We start from the raw sequence: 26212 nt of genomic DNA, 5'->3' as shown, positions 1-26212 counted from the left end.
GATGGGCACACGCTTCGCTTGGTAAAAAACTGTCTGGATGGCCGGGCCCAGAGAGTTGTGGTGAAGGGAGTTAAATCCGGTTGGCGGACGGTCACGAGAGGTGTCCCCCAGGGCTCGGTCTTGGGGCCACTCCTGTTTAACATCACTGGTGAGGCCGCCCCTCGATGAGTGGGTTCAGTTTTGGGCCCCTCACCCCAAAAAGGCCGTTGAATGACTCGAGCGTGGCCAGAGAAGGGCAACGGAGCTGGGGCAGGGTCTGGAGCACAGGTCTGCTGGGGAGCGGCTGGGGGAACTGGGGGGGTTCAGTCTGGAGAAGAGGAGGCTGAGGGGAGACCTCCTGGCCCTCTGCAACTCCCTGCCAGGAGGGGGCAGAGAGGGGGGATGAGTCTCTGGAGCCAAGGCCCCAGCGCCAGGCCCCGAGGGAATGGCCTCAAGCTGCCCAGGGCAGGGTCAGGCTGGCTCTGAGGAAGGATTTCTGTGCAGAAGGGGCTGTTGGGCGTTGGAATGGGCTGCCCAGGGCAGGGGGGAGTCCCCGGGATCCCTGGAGGGGTTGAAGAGTCGGGCTGAGCCAGCGCTGAGGGATCTGGGGGAGTCGGGAATGGTCAGGGGGAGGGTCATGGTGGGGCTGGAGGAGCTGCAAGGGCTTTTCCAACCTGGACGATTCTGTGGTTCTGTGATCCCCCACAGCTGCCCCGCTGCCCTCGGCCGGTGGCTCCGCACCAACCGCTGCTGCAGGTGGAGAGATGAGGGGCGGAACACCCCCCCCCCTCCCCGTGGTGGGCAGAGCCAAGTAGAGAGTGGGCGTGACTAAAAAGACAATGGGCAGGGGCATGGCCAGAATGAGTGGGTGTGGTCAGGCCAGCAGTGGGCGGGGCCACCAGAACACCACGCTCAACCACGCGTTGCCCCGCATTACCCACTGTGACATCACATGACCCCGCGTTGCCCGGGTTACCACTCATTACCCATTGTCACCCAGAACTGCCCTGAGTTACTCCGCGTTACCACGCGTTACGCACTCTTACCCTGAGTTACTCCGCGTTACCACGCGTTACGCACTCTTACCCTGTGTTACTCCGCATTACCGCGCATTACCCACTCTTACCCCGCGTTACTCTGCGCTGCTCTGCCACCGAGGGGAACGCAGCCCCGACGGCAGACACGATTTACGCAGATTATCGCCTGCAAAGAAGTTGTTCCTGTGTCTTCAGGTACATCCCCTCCGGCGCTGTTTCTGAGGTTAAATGCCTTTCTTCCCGCTGTGCTGGGGCCGAGGGTGACGAGTCCTTGTGGCGGGGACACGCCAGCTGCCGCCCGCCTCTGACAGGATTTCACCAGACTGGGTCGCTCGAGGCTTGCTTGAGTAACAACTCAGAGTTGGGCCTCCACCTCTGGGAGTGGCAACAGCTAACAAACAGCGCCCTCTCTATACAGCATATATAGCAACGTATGGTATCAAAACAGACTTATTTGGAAAAAACAAATCTTGCAAATAATTTCACAAAATTTGAGAACATATTGTCAGAGAACTAGTAAATCCTTGTGGTAACTGAGTCCAAGTTAACTGCTTCCCTTGCCACGGGAGGGCAAAGATTGATTGGCTTTCTTCCGCAACTGGAATGCTAAAGAAAGCTCCTGTAAGATCAAGCACCGTGAAATACTGTGCCCAGACTGGAATCTGCCTTAAAACCAGACCAGGATCTGGTACCACAGGATGTGAAGCAATTACATGTTCATTTACAGCTCGTAAGTCTTGAACAAATCTATATCCAAGATCTCCATCTTTATCTGCTTTTACGAACAGGTCAGATTGAAGCCCTATAAGGACTAAGACATTCCTTCAAAAGGCTTTTTTCTAAAAAATGTACAATTCGATTTTTTTCTGCTGGGAACAGCCTCATTTATCATTGGATATTGCCAAATTGAAGGAGGAGTCCCTCCTTTTGTTTTTATCACAATTGGCTCAGCCGATTTTAACAATCCCACTTCAGCTCCCAATGGACTTGAAAGTTCTCTGGGAATTGCAGCCCATTCAAATTGGATATCATTCAAATCATTTTGGTTTTGACCTCTCAATTCCATTATTTTTGAGCCCATTAAAATCAGTTGAATCCCTGTTGGAGCCAAGGAGATAAACGTACCAAATTCCTGCCAAAGTTCTCGTCGAGGGGTAGATAAATAGTTTATCTCTTCCCCTACTAGTCCCTGTACTATCACTGGAAATCTGGGGAACTTCAAAATCCAGTACAGGCCCAAAAGGCAAGTAGGGGAATTGGGAGAGATCGCAAATTTAACCCAAACCAATTTCTTATCCACAATGAGACCGTTTACCTTTGCAGAAATCTGACCGTGCTCATCTACCTTGATGCCAGCGGGTCCCATTGTTCTTTCAGTTTCCAGAGAAGATGATGTTTTGCTGATGAAGGATACCAATTAAACTCAGACACCAGAGGGAAAAGAGTAGGCGGATTTTACTGGTGATAACCAAATCATGTCACAGTGTAGACAGGCAGTAAGGAAAGGCAGAATAGTGCACCCAAAGCAACAAATAGGAAAATACAGGGTAATGCACCAAATCATTACTACATGAGAGAGAGAATAGTGATTAAGAAAGATCCCTCACCACTTGCAAACTTTACTATCACCCAGATCCGCAGACGCTGGGCAGCCCCGGTTGCAGCGAGGATTTGGAGAACCTGTCCCGGCAAGCGGGAAATCCTGCGCGGTGCTTCCACCCAGAGGTGAGGCTTCCAGAGTCGATGCGAGCGGGTCCAGCCTTACGTACCAGAGATCGACAGGCCGGAATAGCTGGCACCTTTGTTTTGAGCGGAAAATTTCTGGTTTCATTCTCCTGTTGGATTCCACCCAAAGCCTGGCCAGGGCTCAGGGGGGAAACCAAGGGAGTTTCTAACAAGGCCAGATACTTGGGTTCTCAGCCTTGAACAAGGGCGTCCCCCTTTCAGCACTGAGTACTGGCCCCATCTTCTATAGATTTCTTTTATCTCTCTCTTTGCAAATTTAAACACGAGAGTTTCCCAGTATAATCCTGTCTGGAATTACCCGTGCCCAAGTCTCTTAGGTGGACTCACCTCTTATTGCCTTGCCGGCAATCTGAGTATTGGTAACGGCTTTGTCCAGAGGAATATCTGACTCTTCCCTCTTGTCTCCTCGAGTCCCATCTGGGTCGCCAGTTCTGTTAAAGGGTTTCACCAGACTGTGGGTATCTCTAGGCTTGCTTTAGAGACAAGTCAGACCTGGGCCACCACCTCTGGGAGTGGCAACAGCTAACAAACAGCGCCCTCTCTCTAGAGGATATAACATACACTACAAAGAGTCTTTGGTGACTTTCCAGGAACTTTCAGCTCTTAATTCATCACCAATTTCAAAAGTCCATTGTATTCCACACTTTCGGCTAGGTCTTATCGTGCTCTTCCAATTGCAGTTGGGACACCACTGTTCACTGATGCAGTCTTTGGTCATCGTCGTTACTCATGTTCTGAACAACCCTCATGAAAATTCACTTGTAGACTTCTGAGAAAAGACTCAAAACGTTCTGTTTAACAGATACTTATTCTCTGTCTAGCTTTTCATTACCTAGCTTTTCTAAGTTGCTGAAACTGTCAATACTGTTCCTAGAGCACCTGTGCTCTTTAATTAAACCTATAAACCAGGATCTGTTTATTAATTATTGCTGCTAAGAATAACGTCCTAAGAGAAAAGGGTTTTCTAAAGCTTGTTCCTTTTACACCACCAACAGGTGCACCCCGGTAGCTGCCCTCCCTCCTTCACCTCGCACCGCAATGAGACTGCTCCGTCTTCTCGTCTTTCTGGTGCTGGGCAGCTGGTCCTGGGGCTGGGCGGCCCCCGTGCCCCGTCTCTGGCCACCACCCCTGCGAGTCACCTGCTGGGGCCCGCACGGGCAAGTCTCCCAACGGCGGGACAGCGAGCGCTGGGTCTCGTGCCTGTGGAACAGCACCGTGAGCCTGCGTTACCAGCCGGCCCCGGGCATGAGAGCAGAGCCAGAGGGGAAAGAGGGGCGGCCGCCACCCCCACCTCGCTGCTTCTGGTACTTGAACTCGACGTGGGTGACAAACACCTCGCGCTGGTCGGGCCAGGTGACGCTGCAGACAGGCCTCCCGCCAGGAAGCGCTCCTCCACCCGGGGCCTCCATCCTCCTCACCGTGCGCTGCTCGTCGGCGTCCTGCGCTGCACCCGAGTGCTTCCACCGCGACGTCACCGTGGAGATGTGCGGGCAGGACATGAGGCTGTTCGTGCTTTGGCCGCAGACGCGCCTGATCCCCGCGCGGCAGCCGGTGGAGCTGGGCTGGTGTGCGCGCTTCAAGAGCGCCGGCTGGAAGTACCGCTTCAGCAGCCAGGGAGGCAGCCCCTCTACCCTCCTCCTTCCCAGCAGCCAGCACCAAGACACGCTGCCGCCCACCGTCTACCCAACAGTCGAGCTGCGACAGACCTGCGCCACCTACTACAGCTACCGCTTGAGCGTGCGCTACAGGCGCCACGGGCTCCACGTTGCCTCGGTCAGCATCGAGCAGATGCCTCACATCAGCCTCAATCTCTCTCTCAAGGTAGAGCGGGACTTGCTGCATGTCCTCAGCATCAGCTCCATGCTCCTTAGCGTTGCTCGGCAGCCCCTCGGCCTCTCCTGGAGGCTTCAGCCCCTTTCCCCAGGGACACTGGCCTACAGACTGGTGGACACGCAGGCCACGGGGGATTGGCTCCGTTCCTACGGTTCCTTTACGCTGCAGAGCAACTTCTGTGCCGTTCCCACACCTCAGAGCCTGGGTGAGAAGGTGGTGGCCAGCATCTACTTCCACGTTGATGGAAAGGGGGTCAAGGAATCCATGGGAGAGCTACAGCTACTCAACGGTACCCTGAGCCTAACGGCAGGCAGAGAACCTCCCGTCCACGTCAACCTTCACCCAGGGGAGACCAAGAACGGCACTTACACTTACAAGGACAACCACGGAATGCCTTACACGACCGAAGAAGACGAAACCTCCATTTCCACCGATGGCCCTCACACGCGCACCGTCTTCTACCGACAGAAGGAGCTCTCCTACGTACTCTCCGTAGAGTTTGTGGCCTTCCAGTGGTACAAGTTCAATATGTACCTTTACATGAATCAGAAGAGGACTCCAGCAGAAAGAGACCCTGAAGTCCACGTCTTCACCGGCAGCCGTCCTTCCTTTGCGCAAGGCTTCACCTACCTGGTGTGGTTTATCCCTGCACAACATCCGATGCTACAGTGCGAGTGGACCTTCCACCTGCAGCTTTTTGGAACGCAAAGAGACCGCCTTCTCCAGAGCAGCACCTACACGTACAACGACCACGTAAGAAACGCCACGCGTTTTGTCCGTCGCTCCGCGTTACCCTTCGATCCAGAGAAATACACGGGGTTTGTGGCAAAAGTGAACTGTAGCAGAAGTGCACCTACACCGGCGCTTTTAAGAGTCACAGTCAACAACCACACCGCAAAAACCATAGAAGCGCCCGTGGCTTGCCGGAAGGAAGCCTGTTACATACACAGTGTGCGCATTCGGAGGCCTGCTCCTCAGACCTCTGTCCTGCGCCGGAAAAAGGGGGCATCTTTTTTCCTCTTTGCCGACGTGCGACAACGCTGCAACGTGGGTATAATTAACAAACCCTTGTGGCGAGTCTATTCTGTTAAGGACACAGAAACTATTCCGGACTGGAAAAACCCAGTCAACTCTTCTGGGATGTATGGTGTAGAAATGATACACTTAACTGTTCCCAGTTTTACTTTGGATTACGGGTTGTATCTGTTTAATTTCACTGTTGAGATAACCCCGATTGGGACCGCAACGGTCCTCAGGGGCACAGATAAAATTTACGTTCAGATCGAGAGAGACGACCTGGTGGCAAATATTTCGGGAGGCACGTTCCGCACAGTGGGCTTTTCTGATAATTGGACTCTCGATGGCTCCGCGTCCTACGATCCTGACTCGAAGGAAGGACTAAAGGGAATCACATTTACTTGGTACTGTACGAAAGAGGTGTCCGACTACCAAAACATGCAAGTCAGCCCGGGAAAGAGATGCCATCCGGCCCAGAGGGATTTGAAATGGCTAACACCCTCAGGCCCCGTTCAGGCAGTGCCACCAGAATCCCTCCTAGGAAACAGCGCCTACTACTTCCGTCTAGAGATTCAAAAGGACACGAGGAGGAGCTACGCTGACCAAACCGTAAATGTGCAGCCTGGCCCCCCACTCTTCCTGAACGTGGCATGCCTCGAAAACTGTGGGAGCACTCTAATTCCAACGGAGAGATTTATCTTGTCTGGAAAATGCCTAAACTGTAGAACAACCAGCCAGCCAGCCTACTACTGGTCTCTTTTTTCAGACAACTCGACAGAAGTCAGCTTTGACTGGTCTTCCAGAACCTCAACGGGGAGGTCTGGGCCTTACCTGTCTATAAACGCTCTGACTTTTACAGAGGCTGCACATCGATCCTACGTACTCCAGTTAAAAGTAACCACCTGGGACGGGAGGGCCTCAGTCTACAGACACACGTTTAAGGTGACTGCTCCTCCTAGGGCTGGCAACTGTACCATCAACCCACGCTGGGGTACAGCCTTTCAGACAAAATTTGTTGTTCAGTGCAGTGGATTTTCTGACAGCAATTTACCTCTGACGTATAAAGTGATCGCAGCTTCCAACGTACCCCAAACGACCAAAATAACGTCTGTGGAGGAGAACACGTTTGGCACGATTCTGTACTTTGGTTACGAGCCTAGAACTCCTCCGTCTTTTCTCCCAGTCGGAGTGCCCTCTCAGAAGTACACCTTGAAGCTTTACGTCCAAGTCGCTAATTCCCTTGGGGCGTTTACCCAAGTGAATTTATATGTCCGCGTGGAGAACCCAGTTAACAGCCGGCCGCCAGCTGCTGTGTTTCATGAACTGCTGGCCTCGGTGAGCGGCTTTAACGCGCCGATGACATCTTATCTCCGGGCTAAAAATTATTTTAGCGCGGGTTATTTGGCTTACGTGGCGGCCTCAGTCTTAAACTATATTAAAGTCACACCAACTCTCCAGCTCCCTAAGGCTCAGTTCCGGGAAAGCCTGATTGAAACACTCCTGAATATTTCAGCCGAGAGCCTAATGGACATCAACCAAGTAGTTGCTTCTCTTTCGCAAGTCACAGAGGAAGCTGACGAAGTGACCGTCAGATCGCAAGACCTCGCCGTTAGGAAACTGTCCGAACTAACGGCAACGCTGAAGGTACAGAGGAACGAGACCCACTGGTCTGAGGATGCAGAAATTCAAAGCAGTGGAATACTAAGGGGCTTGTCCAACATCCTGAGAGCTGCTCTTCTGCCTCACACGAATGTCAACGTAGACGGAGTGAAACAGGTCTTCTCCACCACGGAAACCTTAATGGAGATCGTCTTCCAGGGCAAAGTCCCTGGCGAGACAGAAACTCTCATGGAAACAAAACACTGGAATATCACGCTGACGAAAGATGAAACCTGGAACATTACAAATGCTTTCTCTGCCAGAAACACCTGCAGAAGTTGCTTTTACCCGTCACTGAACGAAGGAAATTATCCTGGATTGTCCCATGACGCTGTGATTTCCACTGCCCTTTTTGAGTTTGAGGAGAACCCCTTCCCTTGGTTAGGTTACACGTCAGAAATCGCAACGACGGTCTTGGGGTTCAAAATGGCAGAGACCAAGGCTAACGGGGATCTACTTGGGATCGTGCCTGAAGGAGCAGAAATTGTGGTTGCTAGGAAAGATAAGGAATCTTCAACTTTTCCGTTAGCAATGGGACCCGATAAAACGCGAGCTTACACAACTGGAGGATTTCAGTTTGAAGTCAGCAGAAATAGCAAGAGCATCTACATCCAGATCCTGACAAAATTAAAAGCTACTTTCACGGTACTGGTATTTACAGGCGCCAACCTCACGGATGCTGCTCCCATAGCCTCCTTCTCGGCTTTTCACGACAAGCCAACAACCACAAGCACGAACGAGACAGCTGGCGCTGACTGTAACATTGAGGCTCCCTATATCATCTGTCTCCCAGAGTCACTGCTGACAGCCACGGCTCAAGGAAGCGCTACAGACACTTATAACATCTCCGTCGTCTTGCTGACACCCCACGTCGCGAGGTACCAAACCCAGAGACTGGTGAAAATACACATTTTTAGCGACCAGTGCTTATTCCTGGATGGGATTCAAAGCCTGTGGAGAGAAGACACGTGCAGGCTTGGCTCCTTGACCAACTGGCAGAGGGTCCACTGTGTCTGCAACATGAAGCAGAGTCGCGGGCATCTGTCAGTCCACGCTGCGTTAAACGCGTCCCTGTTCAACATCAAGTTCCTGGCAGCCAAAGTACTCGTTCCCCCCAACAGGCTCGACCTGGGAAAAATGCTGATAGCAGAAATACCTAAAAACCCAGTGACCCTCTTAACAGTGCTCTTCATTTTTGCTGCCTACTTTCTTCTGTCCTTCTGGGCCGTCAGAAAAGACAGGGCTGACAGGAACAGGAAAAACAACATTATCGTTCTGCCAGACAACGACCCCTTTGATACAGAGAGCTTTTTGGTCACTTTACACACAGGCAGCCGCTGGGGAGCTGGCACCAAAGCAGATGTCTGTCTTCAGCTCATCGGACGGAATGGCACCAGTGACGTCCATTGTTTACGGCACCCGCAATTTTTGCCTTTCCAGCAAGGAAGCGTCGATTGCTTTCTGTTAACTACGAAGAAGGACTTGGGAGACATTTGTTCCTTCAGGGTCTGGCACAATAACAAGGGCCCATCTCCAAGCTGGTTCTTAAGCAGAGCCAAAGTTGAGAATGTGACCACCAGGACGACGTGGTTCTTCATCTGCAGGAAATGGCTTTCTGTCGACCACGGCGATCGCTTCCTAGAAAGGACATTTTCCGTCACAAACCCCGAGACACCTCTGCCCAGAATCGACTATTTTTTGATTAAACTTGCCGACAGCCTGACAGAGAACCATCCGTGGTTCTCAATTTTTGCTCACGTTCTCACTGGCACTTTCAGCAGGCTGCAGAGGTTGTCTCTGTGTTTAGCAGTATTGTTATTGGACTTGCTTGTTAACATTATGTTCTTTAACGCTGACAAGGATAGAGACTCTACGGGACACTTGAGGTACCTGAGATCAATAGCACTAGGAATTGAATGCGCTTTGATGACCATACCCATGGAAATCATTCTAACTGCCTTATTCAAGTATTCCCGGAAAGAACCTTCTCCTCGTCATGTGGCTCAGACAGACCCAAAGGTAAATTCGCCTCTCCAGGACGGAAGTCCCAAGAACTTTAAGGAGCGCCAGCAAAAATTCTACCTTTCGGAAACTTCAGCACAACCGAGGAATATTACTCCCTTGGAGAACCTTCCTGGTCCCAGCAGCTCACAGAGCACGCCATGTTCCAGAAAGACAAGGAGCGAGGGATCTCCCCGAAACTGGAGTAACTGCACCGTTTCTGAAAGCCAGGCGAATGGAATGGGAACAGACATGCAGACGACAACCGAAACTCCCCGTCCAGTGGCTGAGGCCTGCCACAGAAGGCTGCAATCAAATTCCAACATCCGGAAGAATTACGCAGAAGAAGGCAGCAACTTTCAGAAAGAAAGGAAACCGCTACGCGTTGGCTGCGTGCCCTGTCCCGAGAGACTGCACCTAGTTTTTCGGAGGTGCTGCTTCTACACCTCATGGGCACTAGTTGTAGCTGTCACGGGGCTGTCATCGTTTTTCATCGTGTCCTACGGCTTGTCTTACGGCTATCAGACTTCTAGAGAGTGGCTTTTGGCATCTGCAACCTCCTTTATTGAGAAAGTGTTTCTCATTTCGATTCTAAAAGCCATTTTCTTCTCAGCTATGCATACGCTTCATCGGAAAACCTGTGAAAACGTCCCATGGGTAACTCTGAAAGACTATTCTAAGATTAAGTCGGATAAAGAAATGCTGAGTAAAGATGAAATAAGAGAGGCGCGCGCAAAACTTGCTGAAGTCAGGAGCAGCAAGGAGTACAAGCCTTTAGAACCTGAGGAAGTTGCAGACATGTGGAAAAGGGCAAAAATCAAGGCCAAGGCATTGACTTTCACGAAAGGTTTCATCAGTCACCTTGTCTTTTTGATGCTGCTATTCCACTTTGTCTATTCCACTGAGAACGCCAACATTTTCCACTACAACCGATTCATCCACAAGCAGTTCTCTCCGGGCCTCTCCAGGGTACTTCAGCTGGAACACATCAACGTGTGGCTGAAAGACACTTTCTTGCCTTCGATCCACAACAAAATTCAGCCAACCTTTCTTCCCGAGAGCCGCTCCAAAATCATTGGTTTGCCTAGGATGAGGCAAGTGCGGGCTAAAAACACGGAGAAAAAGTGTTTCCATCCTCACAGCTTCATCAATAACTTTGTCATCAGCAAAAGCCACTGTCTTCACAAATACGGCAGTGACACCCCAGAGAAAGGTGACTATGCTGGCACCTGGACAAAGGTTGCCAACCAGTCTGTTTCCAAGGATGCCAGCAGCTACGGAGCGTTCACCTACCACCAAAACAGAACTCCGTGGACATATTATTTATATGGAGATTTGCACACGTACGGCCCAGAAGGATACGTGTTTTACTTTTTCCCTGAAGAAGGAAGACCTAATTCTACCACAAGGCTGGACACTCTCCAGCAGAGCAACTGGCTTGATGAGAACACGTGGGCTGTGATCATTGAACTGACTACGTTTAACTCGGATGTAGGCCTCTTTTGCACCCTCTCAGTCATATTTGAAATGTCTCCTTTTGGGATGATAAAGCCAAGTTTGTCGGTGCACTCCTTTGCACTCCCCATCTTTCATCAGCAAACTAAAGCTCAGGTGTTTGTGGCTGTAACTGCTCTTGCCCTCCTCTTCCTTTACATTGCAGAGGAGCTCCTCATCATAGGCCAAGAGAAAAAAGATTATGTCAGAAAATTTTCCAACATAATCAACTTTGGCTTAAAATCAGCATTCCTCCTCTTTGTTTTTTTAAAGATCTTAAAGTTTAAGGCGGGAGACGATATAGTGAAGTTTTACTTACTTCACCCGAATGATTTCATCAATTTTCATGCAATTGCTTATTTAGATCAGATTTTAAGGATTACTGCAGGTTTTTTAGCATTTCTTGCAGTTTTGAAAACTCTGAAATATTGTCAATTACTTTATGGTGTGCACCTGGCACAAAGATTGATCCTGGCAGCCCTTCCCAAACTCTTCTCAATGGCCCTCGTGGCAGCAGTGTACTTTTTTGCATTTACAGCTTCTGGCTACCTTATGTTTGGGCAGCATGAATGGAATTACAATAACATGATTCACTCAGCTCAGACCATCATTTCTTACGGTGTCTCAGCATCCAGAGATACGGCATTTCCATCCAACAGGCTGTCTGGTGGTCTGTTCCTGGCTGCTTTCACGGTTGTGATGATCTGTGTCTTGATCAAGCTCTTCCAGGCTGTTATTTTGTCTACCTATGGGGAGGTGAAACAGTCCGTATATGAAGAACCATCGGAAGAAGCACAAGTGGTTTCTTTTGTATTGCAAAGGCTGAGAGGGATATTTTACCTCCTGCTCTGTAAAACAACCAAGACCAGTGAGACTGATCTATTTTACAGTGAACTTTACGGGCAGACTGTGAAAAGACATCAGCAGCATTTAGGGCTCGAAACCAGAAAAATCAATGGGAAAGAAAGGGTTTAGCTTGTCGTATGAGCAAGGAGAGATTTCTGTGTTCAAGATGACCTTTACTCTGTAATACTTCTCACATAAAGTTCAAATAAATTGTTCATAAATCAATTATTTACCTCGAAGAATTTTTTAACATTCAATCCCTTACTAATTCTCAGTTCTCACTTTCAGGGATTCGATAGCTTCCTCTTTACCTTGGCCAAGAAGTAGGTGAGGTAAATGCACGCTCACCCGTTTGTCTGACAAATAATGAAAGTGAATCCTTAGCCCCTGCTTTCTGCAGTGCACCTGAATTCATCGGACTGAATGGAACAGGGAGCCTCTACAGCACTTCTGACACTGCAATCGCCCCTTCTACAGGGGAAAGAGTCTTTGGCCCAGGGAGACAACAGAGAGAAGACAAGTGTTGGTAGCTTTGTTTCTGTGGGTCCGAGGCTGCGTTATAGAATATTGGCCCTTACTGTAGTCAAATAATTTGAGTTTCCCGGTTCTAAACCATAGATTCCACCGATGGATCAAGGATGGATTTAAAACAAGGAGAGCTTAATGATATTTAGGGGTGGCAATAGAGCACTTCCCCTCCTACGGTGCTGCTCCCTAACTAATCATGGCATTTACAGTTTGGAGAGAAAAATTGAAGAACAACCACTGACATCTCACCCCGATGCTTTGCTAGATGTCAGTTAATGGGAGGCTCTGCAGAGACCTGGACAGACCAGATTAATGGGCTGAGGCCAACTCGGGGAGTTTCACTGAGGGCAAATGCTGGGGGCTGCCCGTGGGCCACAACAACCCCCAGCAGGGCTACAGGCCTGGGGAGGAGTGGCTGGAGAGCTGCCACTCAGAGAGGGACCTGGGGGGGTTGATTGACAGCCGGCTGAACAGGAGCCAGCAGTGTGCCCAGGGGGCCAAGGAGGCCAATGGCATCCTGGCTTGTGTCAGCACTGGCGTGGCCAGCAGGGACAGGGAAGGGATCTGAGCCCTGGGCTCGGCACTGGTGAGGCCGCCCCTCGATGAGTGGGTTCAGTTTTGGGTCCCTCACCCCAAAAGGCCATTGAATGACTCGAGCGTGGCCAGAGAAGGGCAACGGAGCTGGGGCAGGGTCTGGAGCACAGGTCTGCTGGGGAGCGGCTGGGGGAACTGGGGGGGTTCAGTCTGGAGAAGAGGAGGCTGAGGGGAGACCTCCTGGCCCTCTGCAACTCCCTGCCAGGAGGGGGCAGAGAGGGGGGATGAGTCTCTGGAGCCAAGGAGCCAGCGCCAGGCCCCGAGGGAATGGCCTCAAGCTGCCCAGGGCAGGGTCAGGCTGGCTCTGAGGAAGGATTTCTGTGCAGAAGGGGCTGTTGGGTGTTGGAATGGGCTGCCCAGGGCAGGGGGGAGTCCCCGGGATCCCTGGAGGGGTTGAAGAGTCGGGCTGAGCCAGCGCTGAGGGATCTGGGGGAGTTGGGAACGGTCAGGGGGAGGGTCATGGTGGGGCTGGAGGAGCTGCAAGGGCTTTTCCAACCTGGACGATTCTGTGGTTCTGTGATCCCCCACAGCTGCCCCGCTGCCCTCGGCCGGTGGCTCCGCACCAACCGCTGCTGCAGGTGGAGAGACGGGGGGCGGAACACCCCCCCCCTCCCCGTGGTGGGCGGAGCCAAGTAGAGAGTGGGCGTGACTAAAAAGACAATGGGCAGGGGCATGGACAGAATGAGTGGGTGTGGTCAGTCCAGCAGTGGGCGGGGCCACCAGAACACCACGCTCACCCACGCGTTGCCCCGCATTACCCACTGTGACATCACATGACCCCGCGTTGCCCGGGTTACCACTCATTACCCATTGTCACCCAGAACTGCCCTGAGTTACTCCGCGTTACCACGCGTTACCCACTCTTACCCTGTGTTACTCCACGTTACCGCGCATTACCCACTCTTACCCCGCGTTACTCTGCGCTGCTCTGCCACCGAGGGGAACGCAGCCCCGACGGCAGACACGATTTACGCAGATTATCGCCTGCAAAGAAGTTGTTCCTGTGTCTTCAGGTACATCCCCTCCGGCGCTGTTTCTGAGGTTAAATGCCTTTCTTCCCGCTGTGCTGGGGCCGAGGGTGACGAGTCCTTGTGGCGGGGACACGCCAGCTGCCGCCCGCCTCTGACAGGATTTCACCAGACTGGGTCGCTCGAGGCTTGCTTGAGTAACAACTCAGAGTTGGGCCTCCACCTCTGGGAGTGGCAACAGCTAACAAACAGCACCCTCTCTATACAGCATATATAGCAACGTATGGTATCAAAACAGACTTATTTGGAAAAAACAAATCTTGCAAATAATTTCACAAAATTTGAGAACATATTGTCAGAGAACTAGTAAATCCTTGTGGTAACTGAGTCCAAGTTAACTGCTTCCCTTGCCACGGGAGGGCAAAGATTGATTGGCTTTCTTCCGCAACTGGAATGCTAAAGAAAGCTCCTGTAAGATCAAGCACCGTGAAATACTGTGCCCAGACTGGAATCTGCCTTAAAACCAGACCAGGATCTGGTACCACAGGATGTGAAGCAATTACATGTTCATTTACAGCTCGTAAGTCTTGAACAAATCTATATCCAAGATCTCCATCTTTATCTGCTTTTACGAACAGGTCAGATTGAAGCCCTATAAGGACTAAGACATTCCTTCAAAAGGCTTTTTTCTAAAAAATGTACAATTCGATTTTTTTCTGCTGGGAACAGCCTCATTTATCATTGGATATTGCCAAATTGAAGGAGGAGTCCCTCCTTTTGTTTTTATCACAATTGGCTCAGCCGATTTTAACAATCCCACTTCAGCTCCCAATGGACTTGAAAGTTCTCTGGGAATTGCAGCCCATTCAAATTGGATATCATTCAAATCATTTTGGTTTTGACCTCTCAATTCCATTATTTTTGAGCCCATTAAAATCAGTTGAATCCCTGTTGGAGCCAAGGAGATAAACGTACCAAATTCCTGCCAAAGTTCTCGTCGAGGGGTAGATAAATAGTTTATCTCTTCCCCTACTAGTCCCTGTACTATCACTGGAAATCTGGGGAACTTCAAAATCCAGTACAGGCCCAAAAGGCAAGTAGGGGAATTGGGAGAGATCGCAAATTTAACCCAAACCAATTTCTTATCCACAATGAGACCGTTTACCTTTGCAGAAATCTGACCGTGCTCATCTACCTTGATGCCAGCGGGTCCCATTGTTCTTTCAGTTTCCAGAGAAGATGATGTTTTGCTGATGAAGGATACCAATTAAACTCAGACACCAGAGGGAAAAGAGTAGGCGGATTTTACTGGTGATAACCAAATCATGTCACAGTGTAGACAGGCAGTAAGGAAAGGCAGAATAGTGCACCCAAAGCAACAAATAGGAAAATACAGGGTAATGCACCAAATCATTACTACATGAGAGAGAGAATAGTGATTAAGAAAGATCCCTCACCACTTGCAAACTTTACTATCACCCAGATCCGCAGACGCTGGGCAGCCCCGGTTGCAGCGAGGATTTGGAGAACCTGTCCCGGCAAGCGGGAAATCCTGCGCGGTGCTTCCACCCAGAGGTGAGGCTTCCAGAGTCGATGCGAGCGGGTCCAGCCGTACGTACCAGAGATCGACAGGCCGGAATAGCTGGCACCTTTGTTTTGAGCAGAAAATTTCTGGTTTCATTCTCCTGTTGGATTCCACCCAAAGCCTGGCCAGGGCTCAGGGGGGAAACCAAGGGAGTTTCTAACAAGGCCAGATACTTGGGTTCTCAGCCTTGAACAAGGGCGTCCCCCTTTCAGCACTGAGTACTGGCCCCATCTTCTATAGATTTCTTTTATCTCTCTCTTTGCAAATTTAAACACGAGAGTTTCCCAGTATAATCCTGTCTGGAATTACCCGTGCCCAAGTCTCTTAGGTGGACTCACCTCTTATTGCCTTGCCGGCAATCTGAGTATTGGTAACGGCTTTGTCCAGAGGAATATCTGACTCTTCCCTCTTGTCTCCTCGAGTCCCATCTGGGTCGCCAGTTCTGTTAAAGGGTTTCACCAGACTGTGGGTATCTCTAGGCTTGCTTTAGAGACAAGTCAGACCTGGGCCACCACCTCTGGGAGTGGCAACAGCTAACAAACAGCGCCCTCTCTCTAGAGGATATAACATACACTACAAAGAGTCTTTGGTGACTTTCCAGGAACTTTCAGCTCTTAATTCATCACCAATTTCAAAAGTCCATTGTATTCCACACTTTCGGCTAGGTCTTATCGTGCTCTTCCAATTGCAGTTGGGACACCACTGTTCACTGATGCAGTCTTTGGTCATCGTCGTTACTCATGTTCTGAACAACCCTCATGAAAATTCACTTGTAGACTTCTGAGAAAAGACTCAAAACGTTCTGTTTAACAGATACTTATTCTCTGTCTAGCTTTTCATTACCTAGCTTTTCTAAGTTGCTGAAACTGTCAATACTGTTCCTAGAGCACCTGTGCTCTTTAATTAAACCTATAAACCAGGATCTGTTTATTAATTATTGCTGCTAAGAATAACGTCCTAAGAGAAAAGGGTTTTCTAAAGCTTGTTCCTTTTACACCACCAACAGGTGCACCCCGGTAGCTGCCCTCCCTCCTTCACCTCGCACCGCAATGAGACTGCTCCGTCTTCTCGTCTTTCTGGTGCTGGGCAGCTGGTCCTGGGGCTGGGCGGCCCCCGTGCCCCGTCTCTGGCCACCACCCCTGCGAGTCACCTGCTGGGGCCCGCACGGGCAAGTCTCCCAACGGCGGGACAGCGAGCGCTGGGTCTCGTGCCTGTGGAACAGCACCGTGAGCCTGCGTTACCAGCCGGCCCCGGGCATGAGAGCAGAGCCAGAGGGGAAAGAGGGGCGGCCGCCACCCCCACCTCGCTGCTTCTGGTACTTGAACTCGACGTGGGTGACAAACACCTCGCGCTGGTCGGGCCAGGTGACGCTGCAGACAGGCCTCCCGCCAGGAAGCGCTCCTCCACCCGGGGCCTCCATCCTCCTCACCGTGCGCTGCTCGTCGGCGTCCTGCGCTGCACCCGAGTGCTTCCACCGCGACGTCACCGTGGAGATGTGCGGGCAGGACATGAGGCTGTTCGTGCTTTGGCCGCAGACGCGCCTGATCCCCGCGCGGCAGCCGGTGGAGCTGGGCTGGTGTGCGCGCTTCAAGAGCGCCGGCTGGAAGTACCGCTTCAGCAGCCAGGGAGGCAGCCCCTCTACCCTCCTCCTTCCCAGCAGCCAGCACCAAGACACGCTGCCGCCCACCGTCTACCCAACAGTCGAGCTGCGACAGACCTGCGCCACCTACTACAGCTACCGCTTGAGCGTGCGCTACAGGCGCCACGGGCTCCACGTTGCCTCGGTCAGCATCGAGCAGATGCCTCACATCAGCCTCAATCTCTCTCTCAAGGTAGAGCGGGACTTGCTGCATGTCCTCAGCATCAGCTCCATGCTCCTTAGCGTTGCTCGGCAGCCCCTCGGCCTCTCCTGGAGGCTTCAGCCCCTTTCCCCAGGGACACTGGCCTACAGACTGGTGGACACGCAGGCCACGGGGGATTGGCTCCGTTCCTACGGTTCCTTTACGCTGCAGAGCAACTTCTGTGCCGTTCCCACACCTCAGAGCCTGGGTGAGAAGGTGGTGGCCAGCATCTACTTCCACGTTGATGGAAAGGGGGTCAAGGAATCCATGGGAGAGCTACAGCTACTCAACGGTACCCTGAGCCTAACGGCAGGCAGAGAACCTCCCGTCCACGTCAACCTTCACCCAGGGGAGACCAAGAACGGCACTTACACTTACAAGGACAACCACGGAATGCCTTACACGACCGAAGAAGACGAAACCTCCATTTCCACCGATGGCCCTCACACGCGCACCGTCTTCTACCGACAGAAGGAGCTCTCCTACGTACTCTCCGTAGAGTTTGTGGCCTTCCAGTGGTACAAGTTCAATATGTACCTTTACATGAATCAGAAGAGGACTCCAGCAGAAAGAGACCCTGAAGTCCACGTCTTCACCGGCAGCCGTCCTTCCTTTGCGCAAGGCTTCACCTACCTGGTGTGGTTTATCCCTGCACAACATCCCATGCTACAGTGCGAGTGGACCTTCCACCTGCAGCTTTTTGGAACGCAAAGAGACCGCCTTCTCCAGAGCAGCACCTACACGTACAACGACCACGTAAGAAACGCCACGCGTTTTGTCCGTCGCTCCGCGTTACCCTTCGATCCAGAGAAATACACGGGGTTTGTGGCAAAAGTGAACTGTAGCAGAAGTGCACCTACACCGGCGCTTTTAAGAGTCACAGTCAACAACCACACCGCAAAAACCATAGAAGCGCCCGTGGCTTGCCGGAAGGAAGCCTGTTACATACACAGTGTGCGCATTCGGAGGCCTGCTCCTCAGACCTCTGTCCTGCGCCGGAAAAAGGGGGCATCTTTTTTCCTCTTTGCCGACGTGCGACAACGCTGCAACGTGGGTATAATTAACAAACCCTTGTGGCGAGTCTATTCTGTTAAGGACACAGAAACTATTCCGGACTGGAAAAACCCAGTCAACTCGTCTGGGATGTATGGTGTAGAAATGATACACTTAACTGTTCCCAGTTTTACTTTGGATTACGGGTTGTATCTGTTTAATTTCACTGTTGAGATAACCCCGATTGGGACCGCAACGGTCCTCAGGGGCACAGATAAAATTTACGTTCAGATCGAGAGAGACGACCTGGTGGCAAATATTTCGGGAGGCACGTTCCGCACAGTGGGCTTTTCTGATAATTGGACTCTCGATGGCTCCGCGTCCTACGATCCTGACTCGAAGGAAGGACTAAAGGGAATCACATTTACTTGGTACTGTACGAAAGAGGTGTCCGACTACCAAAACATGCAAGTCAGCCCGGGAAAGAGATGCCATCCGGCCCAGAGGGATTTGAAATGGCTAACACCCTCAGGCCCCGTTCAGGCAGTGCCACCAGAATCCCTCCTAGGAAACAGCGCCTACTACTTCCGTCTAGAGATTCAAAAGGACACGAGGAGGAGCTACGCTGACCAAACCGTAAATGTGCAGCCTGGCCCCCCACTCTTCCTGAACGTGGCATGCCTCGAAAACTGTGGGAGCACTCTAATTCCAACGGAGAGATTTATCTTGTCTGGAAAATGCCTAAACTGTAGAACAACCAGCCAGCCAGCCTACTACTGGTCTCTTTTTTCAGACAACTCGACAGAAGTCAGCTTTGACTGGTCTTCCAGAACCTCAACGGGGAGGTCTGGGCCTTACCTGTCTATAAACGCTCTGACTTTTACAGAGGCTGCACATCGATCCTACGTACTCCAGTTAAAAGTAACCACCTGGGACGGGAGGGCCTCAGTCTACAGACACACGTTTAAGGTGACTGCTCCTCCTAGGGCTGGCAACTGTACCATCAACCCACGCTGGGGTACAGCCTTTCAGACAAAATTTGTTGTTCAGTGCAGTGGATTTTCTGACAGCAATTTACCTCTGACGTATAAAGTGATCGCAGCTTCCAACGTACCCCAAACGACCAAAATAACGTCTGTGGAGGAGAACACGTTTGGCACGATTCTGTACTTTGGTTACGAGCCTAGAACTCCTCCGTCTTTTCTCCCAGTCGGAGTGCCCTCTCAGAAGTACACCTTGAAGCTTTACGTCCAAGTCGCTAATTCCCTTGGGGCGTTTACCCAAGTGAATTTATATGTCCGCGTGGAGAACCCAGTTAACAGCCGGCCGCCAGCTGCTGTGTTTCATGAACTGCTGGCCTCGGTGAGCGGCTTTAACGCGCCGATGACATCTTATCTCCGGGCTAAAAATTATTTTAGCGCGGGTTATTTGGCTTACGTGGCGGCCTCAGTCTTAAACTATATTAAAGTCACACCAACTCTCCAGCTCCCTAAGGCTCAGTTCCGGGAAAGCCTGATTGAAACACTCCTGAATATTTCAGCCGAGAGCCTAATGGACATCAACCAAGTAGTTGCTTCTCTTTCGCAAGTCACAGAGGAAGCTGACGAAGTGACCGTCAGATCGCAAGACCTCGCCGTTAGGAAACTGTCCGAACTAACGGCAACGCTGAAGGTACAGAGGAACGAGACCCACTGGTCTGAGGATGCAGAAATTCAAAGCAGTGGAATACTAAGGGGCTTGTCCAACATCCTGAGAGCTGCTCTTCTGCCTCACACGAATGTCAACGTAGACGGAGTGAAACAGGTCTTCTCCACCACGGAAACCTTAATGGAGATCGTCTTCCAGGGCAAAGTCCCTGGCGAGACAGAAACTCTCATGGAAACAAAACACTGGAATATCACGCTGACGAAAGATGAAACCTGGAACATTACAAATGCTTTCTCTGCCAGAAACACCTGCAGAAGTTGCTTTTACCCGTCACTGAACGAAGGAAATTATCCTGGATTGTCCCATGACGCTGTGATTTCCACTGCCCTTTTTGAGTTTGAGGAGAACCCCTTCCCTTGGTTAGGTTACACGTCAGAAATCGCAACGACGGTCTTGGGGTTCAAAATGGCAGAGACCAAGGCTAACGGGGATCTACTTGGGATCGTGCCTGAAGGAGCAGAAATTGTGGTTGCTAGGAAAGATAAGGAATCTTCAACTTTTCCGTTAGCAATGGGACCCGATAAAACGCGAGCTTACACAACTGGAGGATTTCAGTTTGAAGTCAGCAGAAATAGCAAGAGCATCTACATCCAGATCCTGACAAAATTAAAAGCTACTTTCACGGTACTGGTATTTACAGGCGCCAACCTCACGGATGCTGCTCCCATAGCCTCCTTCTCGGCTTTTCACGACAAGCCAACAACCACAAGCACGAACGAGACAGCTGGCGCTGACTGTAACATTGAGGCTCCCTATATCATCTGTCTCCCAGAGTCACTGCTGACAGCCACGGCTCAAGGAAGCGCTACAGACACTTATAACATCTCCGTCGTCTTGCTGACACCCCACGTCGCGAGGTACCAAACCCAGAGACTGGTGAAAATACACATTTTTAGCGACCAGTGCTTATTCCTGGATGGGATTCAAAGCCTGTGGAGAGAAGACACGTGCAGGCTTGGCTCCTTGACCAACTGGCAGAGGGTCCACTGTGTCTGCAACACGAAGCAGAGTCGCGGGCATCTGTCAGTCCACGCTGCGTTAAACGCGTCCCTGTTCAACATCAAGTTCCTGGCAGCCAAAGTACTCGTTCCCCCCAACAGGCTCGACCTGGGAAAAATGCTGATAGCAGAAATACCTAAAAACCCAGTGACCCTCTTAACAGTGCTCTTCATTCTTGCTGCCTACTTTCTTCTGTCCTTCTGGGCCGTCAGAAAAGACAGGGCTGACAGGAACAGGAAAAACAACATTATCGTTCTGCCAGACAACGACCCCTTTGATACAGAGAGCTTTTTGGTCACTTTACACACAGGCAGCCGCTGGGGAGCTGGCACCAAAGCAGATGTCTGTCTTCAGCTCATCGGACGGAATGGCACAAGTGACGTCCATTGTTTACGGCACCCGCAATTTTTGCCTTTCCAGCAAGGAAGCGTCGATTGCTTTCTGTTAACTACGAAGAAGGACTTGGGAGACATTTGTTCCTTCAGGGTCTGGCACAATAACAAGGGCCCATCTCCAAGCTGGTTCTTAAGCAGAGCCAAAGTTGAGAATGTGACCACCAGGACGACGTGGTTCTTCATCTGCAGGAAATGGCTTTCTGTCGACCACGGCGATCGCTTCCTAGAAAGGACATTTTCCGTCACAAACCCCGAGACACCTCTGCCCAGAATCGACTATTTTTTGATTAAACTTGCCGACAGCCTGACAGAGAACCATCCGTGGTTCTCAATTTTTGCTCACGTTCTCACTGGCACTTTCAGCAGGCTGCAGAGGTTGTCTCTGTGTTTAGCAGTATTGTTATTGGACTTGCTTGTTAACATTATGTTCTTTAACGCTGACAAGGATAGAGACTCTACGGGACACTTGAGGTACCTGAGATCAATAGCACTAGGAATTGAATGCGCTTTGATGACCATACCCATGGAAATCATTCTAACTGCCTTATTCAAGTATTCCCGGAAAGAACCTTCTCCTCGTCATGTGGCTCAGACAGACCCAAAGGTAAATTCGCCTCTCCAGGACGGAAGTCCCAAGAACTTTAAGGAGCGCCAGCAAAAATTCTACCTTTCGGAAACTTCAGCACAACCGAGGAATATTACTCCCTTGGAGAACCTTCCTGGTCCCAGCAGCTCACAGAGCACGCCATGTTCCAGAAAGACAAGGAGCGAGGGATCTCCCCAAAACTGGAGTAACTGCACCGTTTCTGAAAGCCAGGCGAATGGAATGGGAACAGACATGCAGACGACAACCGAAACTCCCCGTCCAGTGGCTGAGGCCTGCCACAGAAGGCTGCAATCAAATTCCAACATCCGGAAGAATTACGCAGAAGGCGGCAGCAACTTTCAGAAAGAAAGGAAACCGCTACGCGTTGGCTGCGTGCCCTGTCCCGAGAGACTGCACCTAGTTTTTCGGAGGTGCTGCTTCTACACCTCATGGGCACTAGTTGTAGCTGTCACGGGGCTGTCATCGTTTTTCATCGTGTCCTACGGCTTGTCTTACGGCTATCAGACTTCTAGAGAGTGGCTTTTGGCATCTGCAACCTCCTTTATTGAGAAAGTGTTTCTCATTTCGATTCTAAAAGCCATTTTCTTCTCAGCTATGCATACGCTTCATCGGAAAACCTGTGAAAACGTCCCATGGGTAACTCTGAAAGACTATTCTAAGATTAAGTCGGATAAAGAAATGCTGAGTAAAGATGAAATAAGAGAGGCGCGCGCAAAACTTGCTGAAGTCAGGAGCAGCAAGGAGTACAAGCCTTTAGAACCTGAGGAAGTTGCAGACATGTGGAAAAGGGCAAAAATCAAGGCCAAGGCATTGACTTTCACGAAAGGTTTCATCAGTCACCTTGTCTTTTTGATGCTGCTATTCCACTTTGCCTATTCCACTGAGAACGCCAACATTTTCCACTACAACCGATTCATCCACAAGCAGTTCTCTCCGGGCCTCTCCAGGGTACTTCAGCTGGAACACATCAACGTGTGGCTGAAAGACACTTTCTTGCCTTCGATCCACAACAAAATTCAGCCAACCTTTCTTCCCGAGAGCCGCTCCAAAATCATTGGTTTGCCTAGGATGAGGCAAGTGCGGGCTAAAAACACGGAGAAAAAGTGTTTCCATCCTCACAGCTTCATCAATAACTTTGTCATCAGCAAAAGCCACTGTCTTCACAAGTACGGCAGTGACACCCCAGAGAAAGGTGACTATGCTGGCACCTGGACAAAGGTTGCCAACCAGTCTGTTTCCAAGGATGCCAGCAGCTACGGAGCGTTCACCTACCACCAAAACAGAACTCCGTGGACATATTATTTATATGGAGATTTGCACACGTACGGCCCAGAAGGATACGTGTTTTACTTTTTCCCTGAAGAAGGAAGACCTAATTCTACCACAAGGCTGGACACTCTCCAGCAGAGCAACTGGCTTGATGAGAACACGTGGGCTGTGATCATTGAACTGACTACGTTTAACTCGGATGTAGGCCTCTTTTGCACCCTCTCAGTCATATTTGAAATGTCTCCTTTTGGGATGATAAAGCCAAGTTTGTCGGTGCACTCCTTTGCACTCCCCATCTTTCATCAGCAAACTAAAGCTCAGGTGTTTGTGGCTGTAACTGCTCTTGCCCTCCTCTTCCTTTACATTGCAGAGGAGCTCCTCATCATAGGCCAAGAGAAAAAAGATTATGTCAGAAAATTTTCCAACATAATCAACTTTGGCTTAAAATCAGCATTCCTCCTCTTTGTTTTTTTAAAGATCATAAAGTTTAAGGTGGGAGACGATATAGTGAAGTTTTACTTACTTCACCCGAATGATTTCATCAATTTTCATGCAATTGCTTATTTAGATCAGATTTTAAGGATTACTGCAGGTTTTTTAGCATTTCTTGCAGTTTTGAAAACTCTGAAATATTGTCAATTACTTTATGGTGTGCACCTGGCACAAAGATTGATCCTGGCAGCCCTTCCCAAACTCTTCTCAATGGCCCTCGTGGCAGCAGTGTACTTTTTTGCATTTACAGCTTCTGGCTATCTTATGTTTGGGCAGCATGAATGGAATTACAATAACATGATGCACTCAGCTCAGACCATCATTTCTTACGGTGTCTCAGCATCCAGAGATACGGCATTTCCATCCAACAGGCTGTCTGGTGGTCTGTTCCTGGCTGCTTTCACGGTTGTGATGATCTGTGTCTTGATCAAGCTCTTCCAAGCTGTTATTTTGTCTACCTACGGGGAGGTGAAACAGTCCGTATATGAAGAACCATCGGAAGAAGCACAAGTGGTTTCTTTTGTATTGCAAAGGCTGAGAAGGATATTTTACCTCCTGCTCTGTAAAACAACCAAGACCAGTGAGACTGATCTATTTTACAGTGAACTTTACGGGCAGACTGTGAAAAGACATCAGCAGCATTTAGGGCTCGAAACCAGAAAAATCAATGGGAAAGAAAGGGTTTATCTTGTCGTATGAGCAAGGAGAGATTTCTGTGTTCAAGATGACCTTTACTCTGTAATACTTCTCACATAAAGTTCAAATAAATTGTTCATAAATCAATTATTTACCTCGAAGAATTTTTTAACATTCAATCCCTTACTAATTCTCAGTTCTCACTTTCAGGGATTCGATAGCTTCCTCTTTACCTTGGCCAAGAAGTAGGTGAGGTAAATGCACGCTCACCCGTTTGTCTGACAAATAATGAAAGTGAATCCTTAGCCCCTGCTTTCTGCAGTGCACCTGAATTCACCGGACTGAATGGAACAGGGAGCCTCTACAGCACTTCTGACACTGCAATCGCCCCTTCTACAGGGGAAAGAGTCTTTGGCCCAGGGAGACAACAGAGAGAAGACAAGTGTTGGTAGCTTTGTTTCTGTGGGTCCGAGGCTGCGTTATAGAATATTGGCCCTTACTGTAGTCAAATAATTTGAGTTTCCCGGTTCTAAACCATAGATTCCACCGATGGATCAAGGATGGATTTAAAACAAGGAGAGCTTAATGATATTTAGGGGTGGCAATAGAGCACTTCCCCTCCTACGGTGCTGCTCCCTAACTAATCATGGCATTTACAGTTTGGAGAGAAAAATTGAAGAACAACCACTGACATCTCACCCCGATGCTTTGCTAGATGTCAGTTAATGGGAGGCTCTGCAGAGACCTGGACAGACCAGATTAATGGGCTGAGGCCAACTCGGGGAGTTTCACTGAGGGCAAATGCTGGGGGCTGCCCGTGGGCCACAACAACCCCCAGCAGGGCTACAGGCCTGGGGAGGAGTGGCTGGAGAGCTGCCAGTCAGAGAGGGACCTGGGGGGGTTGATTGACAGCCGGCTGAACAGGAGCCAGCAGTGTGCCCAGGGGGCCAAGGAGGCCAATGGCATCCTGGCTTGTGTCAGTACTGGCGTGGCCAGCAGGGACAGGGAAGGGATCTGAGCCCTGGGCTCGGCACTGGTGAGGCCGCCCCTCGATGAGTGGGTTCAGTTTTGGGTCCCTCACCCCAAAAGGCCATTGAATGACTCGAGCGTGGCCAGAGAAGGGCAACGGAGCTGGGGCAGGGTCTGGAGCACAGGTCTGCTGGGGAGCGGCTGGGGGAACTGGGGGGGTTCAGTCTGGAGAAGAGGAGGCTGAGGGGAGACCTCCTGGCCCTCTGCAACTCCCTGCCAGGAGGGGGCAGAGAGGGGGGATGAGTCTCTGGAGCCAAGGAGCCAGCGCCAGGCCCCGAGGGAATGGCCTCAAGCTGCCCAGGGCAGGGTCAGGCTGGCTCTGAGGAAGGATTTCTGTGCAGAAGGGGCTCTTGGGCGTTGGAATGGGCTGCCCAGGGCAGGGGGGAGTCCCCGGGATCCCTGGAGGGGTTGAAGAGTCGGGCTGAGCCAGCGCTGAGGGATCTGGGGGAGTTGGGAACGGTCAGGGGGAGGTTCATGGTTGGGCTGGAGGAGCTTTGAGTTCTTTTCCAACTGAGACGATTCTGGGATTCTGTGATGTCAGGCAACACTACTGCCAACTGTTGCTTCCACCTGTGGTAGCTAAAACTCTTCCCACTCCTTTAAATGGGATGACAGTGGACTTACCCCCTGGCAAACATGTCCAATGCCGCTACATGAAGCTTCTCCCGCTCAGTCAGTGGCTGTGATTTTGAAAGTATCATCATCGTCCTCATCGCAGCATCCAGCTCCTTGTTGAGCCGCACTGAACTTCCAGTGCCAATCAGCTCCAAACCATTAGCAATGACATGTCCCATTGCTATGGAAAACAGCACGTTACAAGCTGAGCTGTACAGCATGACATCCCTCTCTACATAAACACGAGGAGGGGTTGTTTATTTTAAACAAGACCAACTTGTAGTCACAGTGGTCCAGGACTCTCATAAGCCAAAAGTTCTTAGGGGCTTTTCACGACAGCCA

At 50.7% G+C, this 26212-nt stretch overlaps 2 protein-coding genes across 2 annotated transcripts; both read left to right on the top strand.

The window, feature by feature from the left end:
- Positions 1 to 1416: 1416 nt before the first annotated feature.
- LOC141958841 (polycystin family receptor for egg jelly-like) lies at positions 1417 to 12416 on the top strand. Its single transcript, XM_074901789.1, has one exon. The coding sequence runs from the start codon at positions 3801 to 3803 to the stop codon at positions 11739 to 11741; it is 7941 nt and encodes a 2646-aa protein (XP_074757890.1). The 5' UTR covers positions 1417 to 3800; the 3' UTR covers positions 11742 to 12416.
- A 1573-nt stretch (positions 12417 to 13989) lies between these two features.
- LOC141958838 (polycystin family receptor for egg jelly-like) lies at positions 13990 to 24436 on the top strand. Its single transcript, XM_074901785.1, has one exon. The coding sequence runs from the start codon at positions 16337 to 16339 to the stop codon at positions 24287 to 24289; it is 7953 nt and encodes a 2650-aa protein (XP_074757886.1). The 5' UTR covers positions 13990 to 16336; the 3' UTR covers positions 24290 to 24436.
- Positions 24437 to 26212: the final 1776 nt, after the last annotated feature.

This window comes from Athene noctua, chromosome 3 (genome assembly GCF_965140245.1).
Source record: "Athene noctua chromosome 3, bAthNoc1.hap1.1, whole genome shotgun sequence".
NCBI classification, from domain to species: domain Eukaryota; kingdom Metazoa; phylum Chordata; class Aves; order Strigiformes; family Strigidae; genus Athene; species Athene noctua.
The sequence above is the reverse complement of the archived record's forward strand: the minus strand, read 5'-3'. Positions and strand labels throughout refer to the sequence as shown.

Excerpts from the sequence above, each read along its gene's own strand:
- LOC141958841 (XM_074901789.1), top strand. The coding sequence starts at position 3,801 with ATGAGACTGCTCCGTCTTCTCGTCTTTCTGGTGCTGGGCAGCTGGTCC.
- LOC141958838 (XM_074901785.1), top strand. The coding sequence starts at position 16,337 with ATGAGACTGCTCCGTCTTCTCGTCTTTCTGGTGCTGGGCAGCTGGTCC.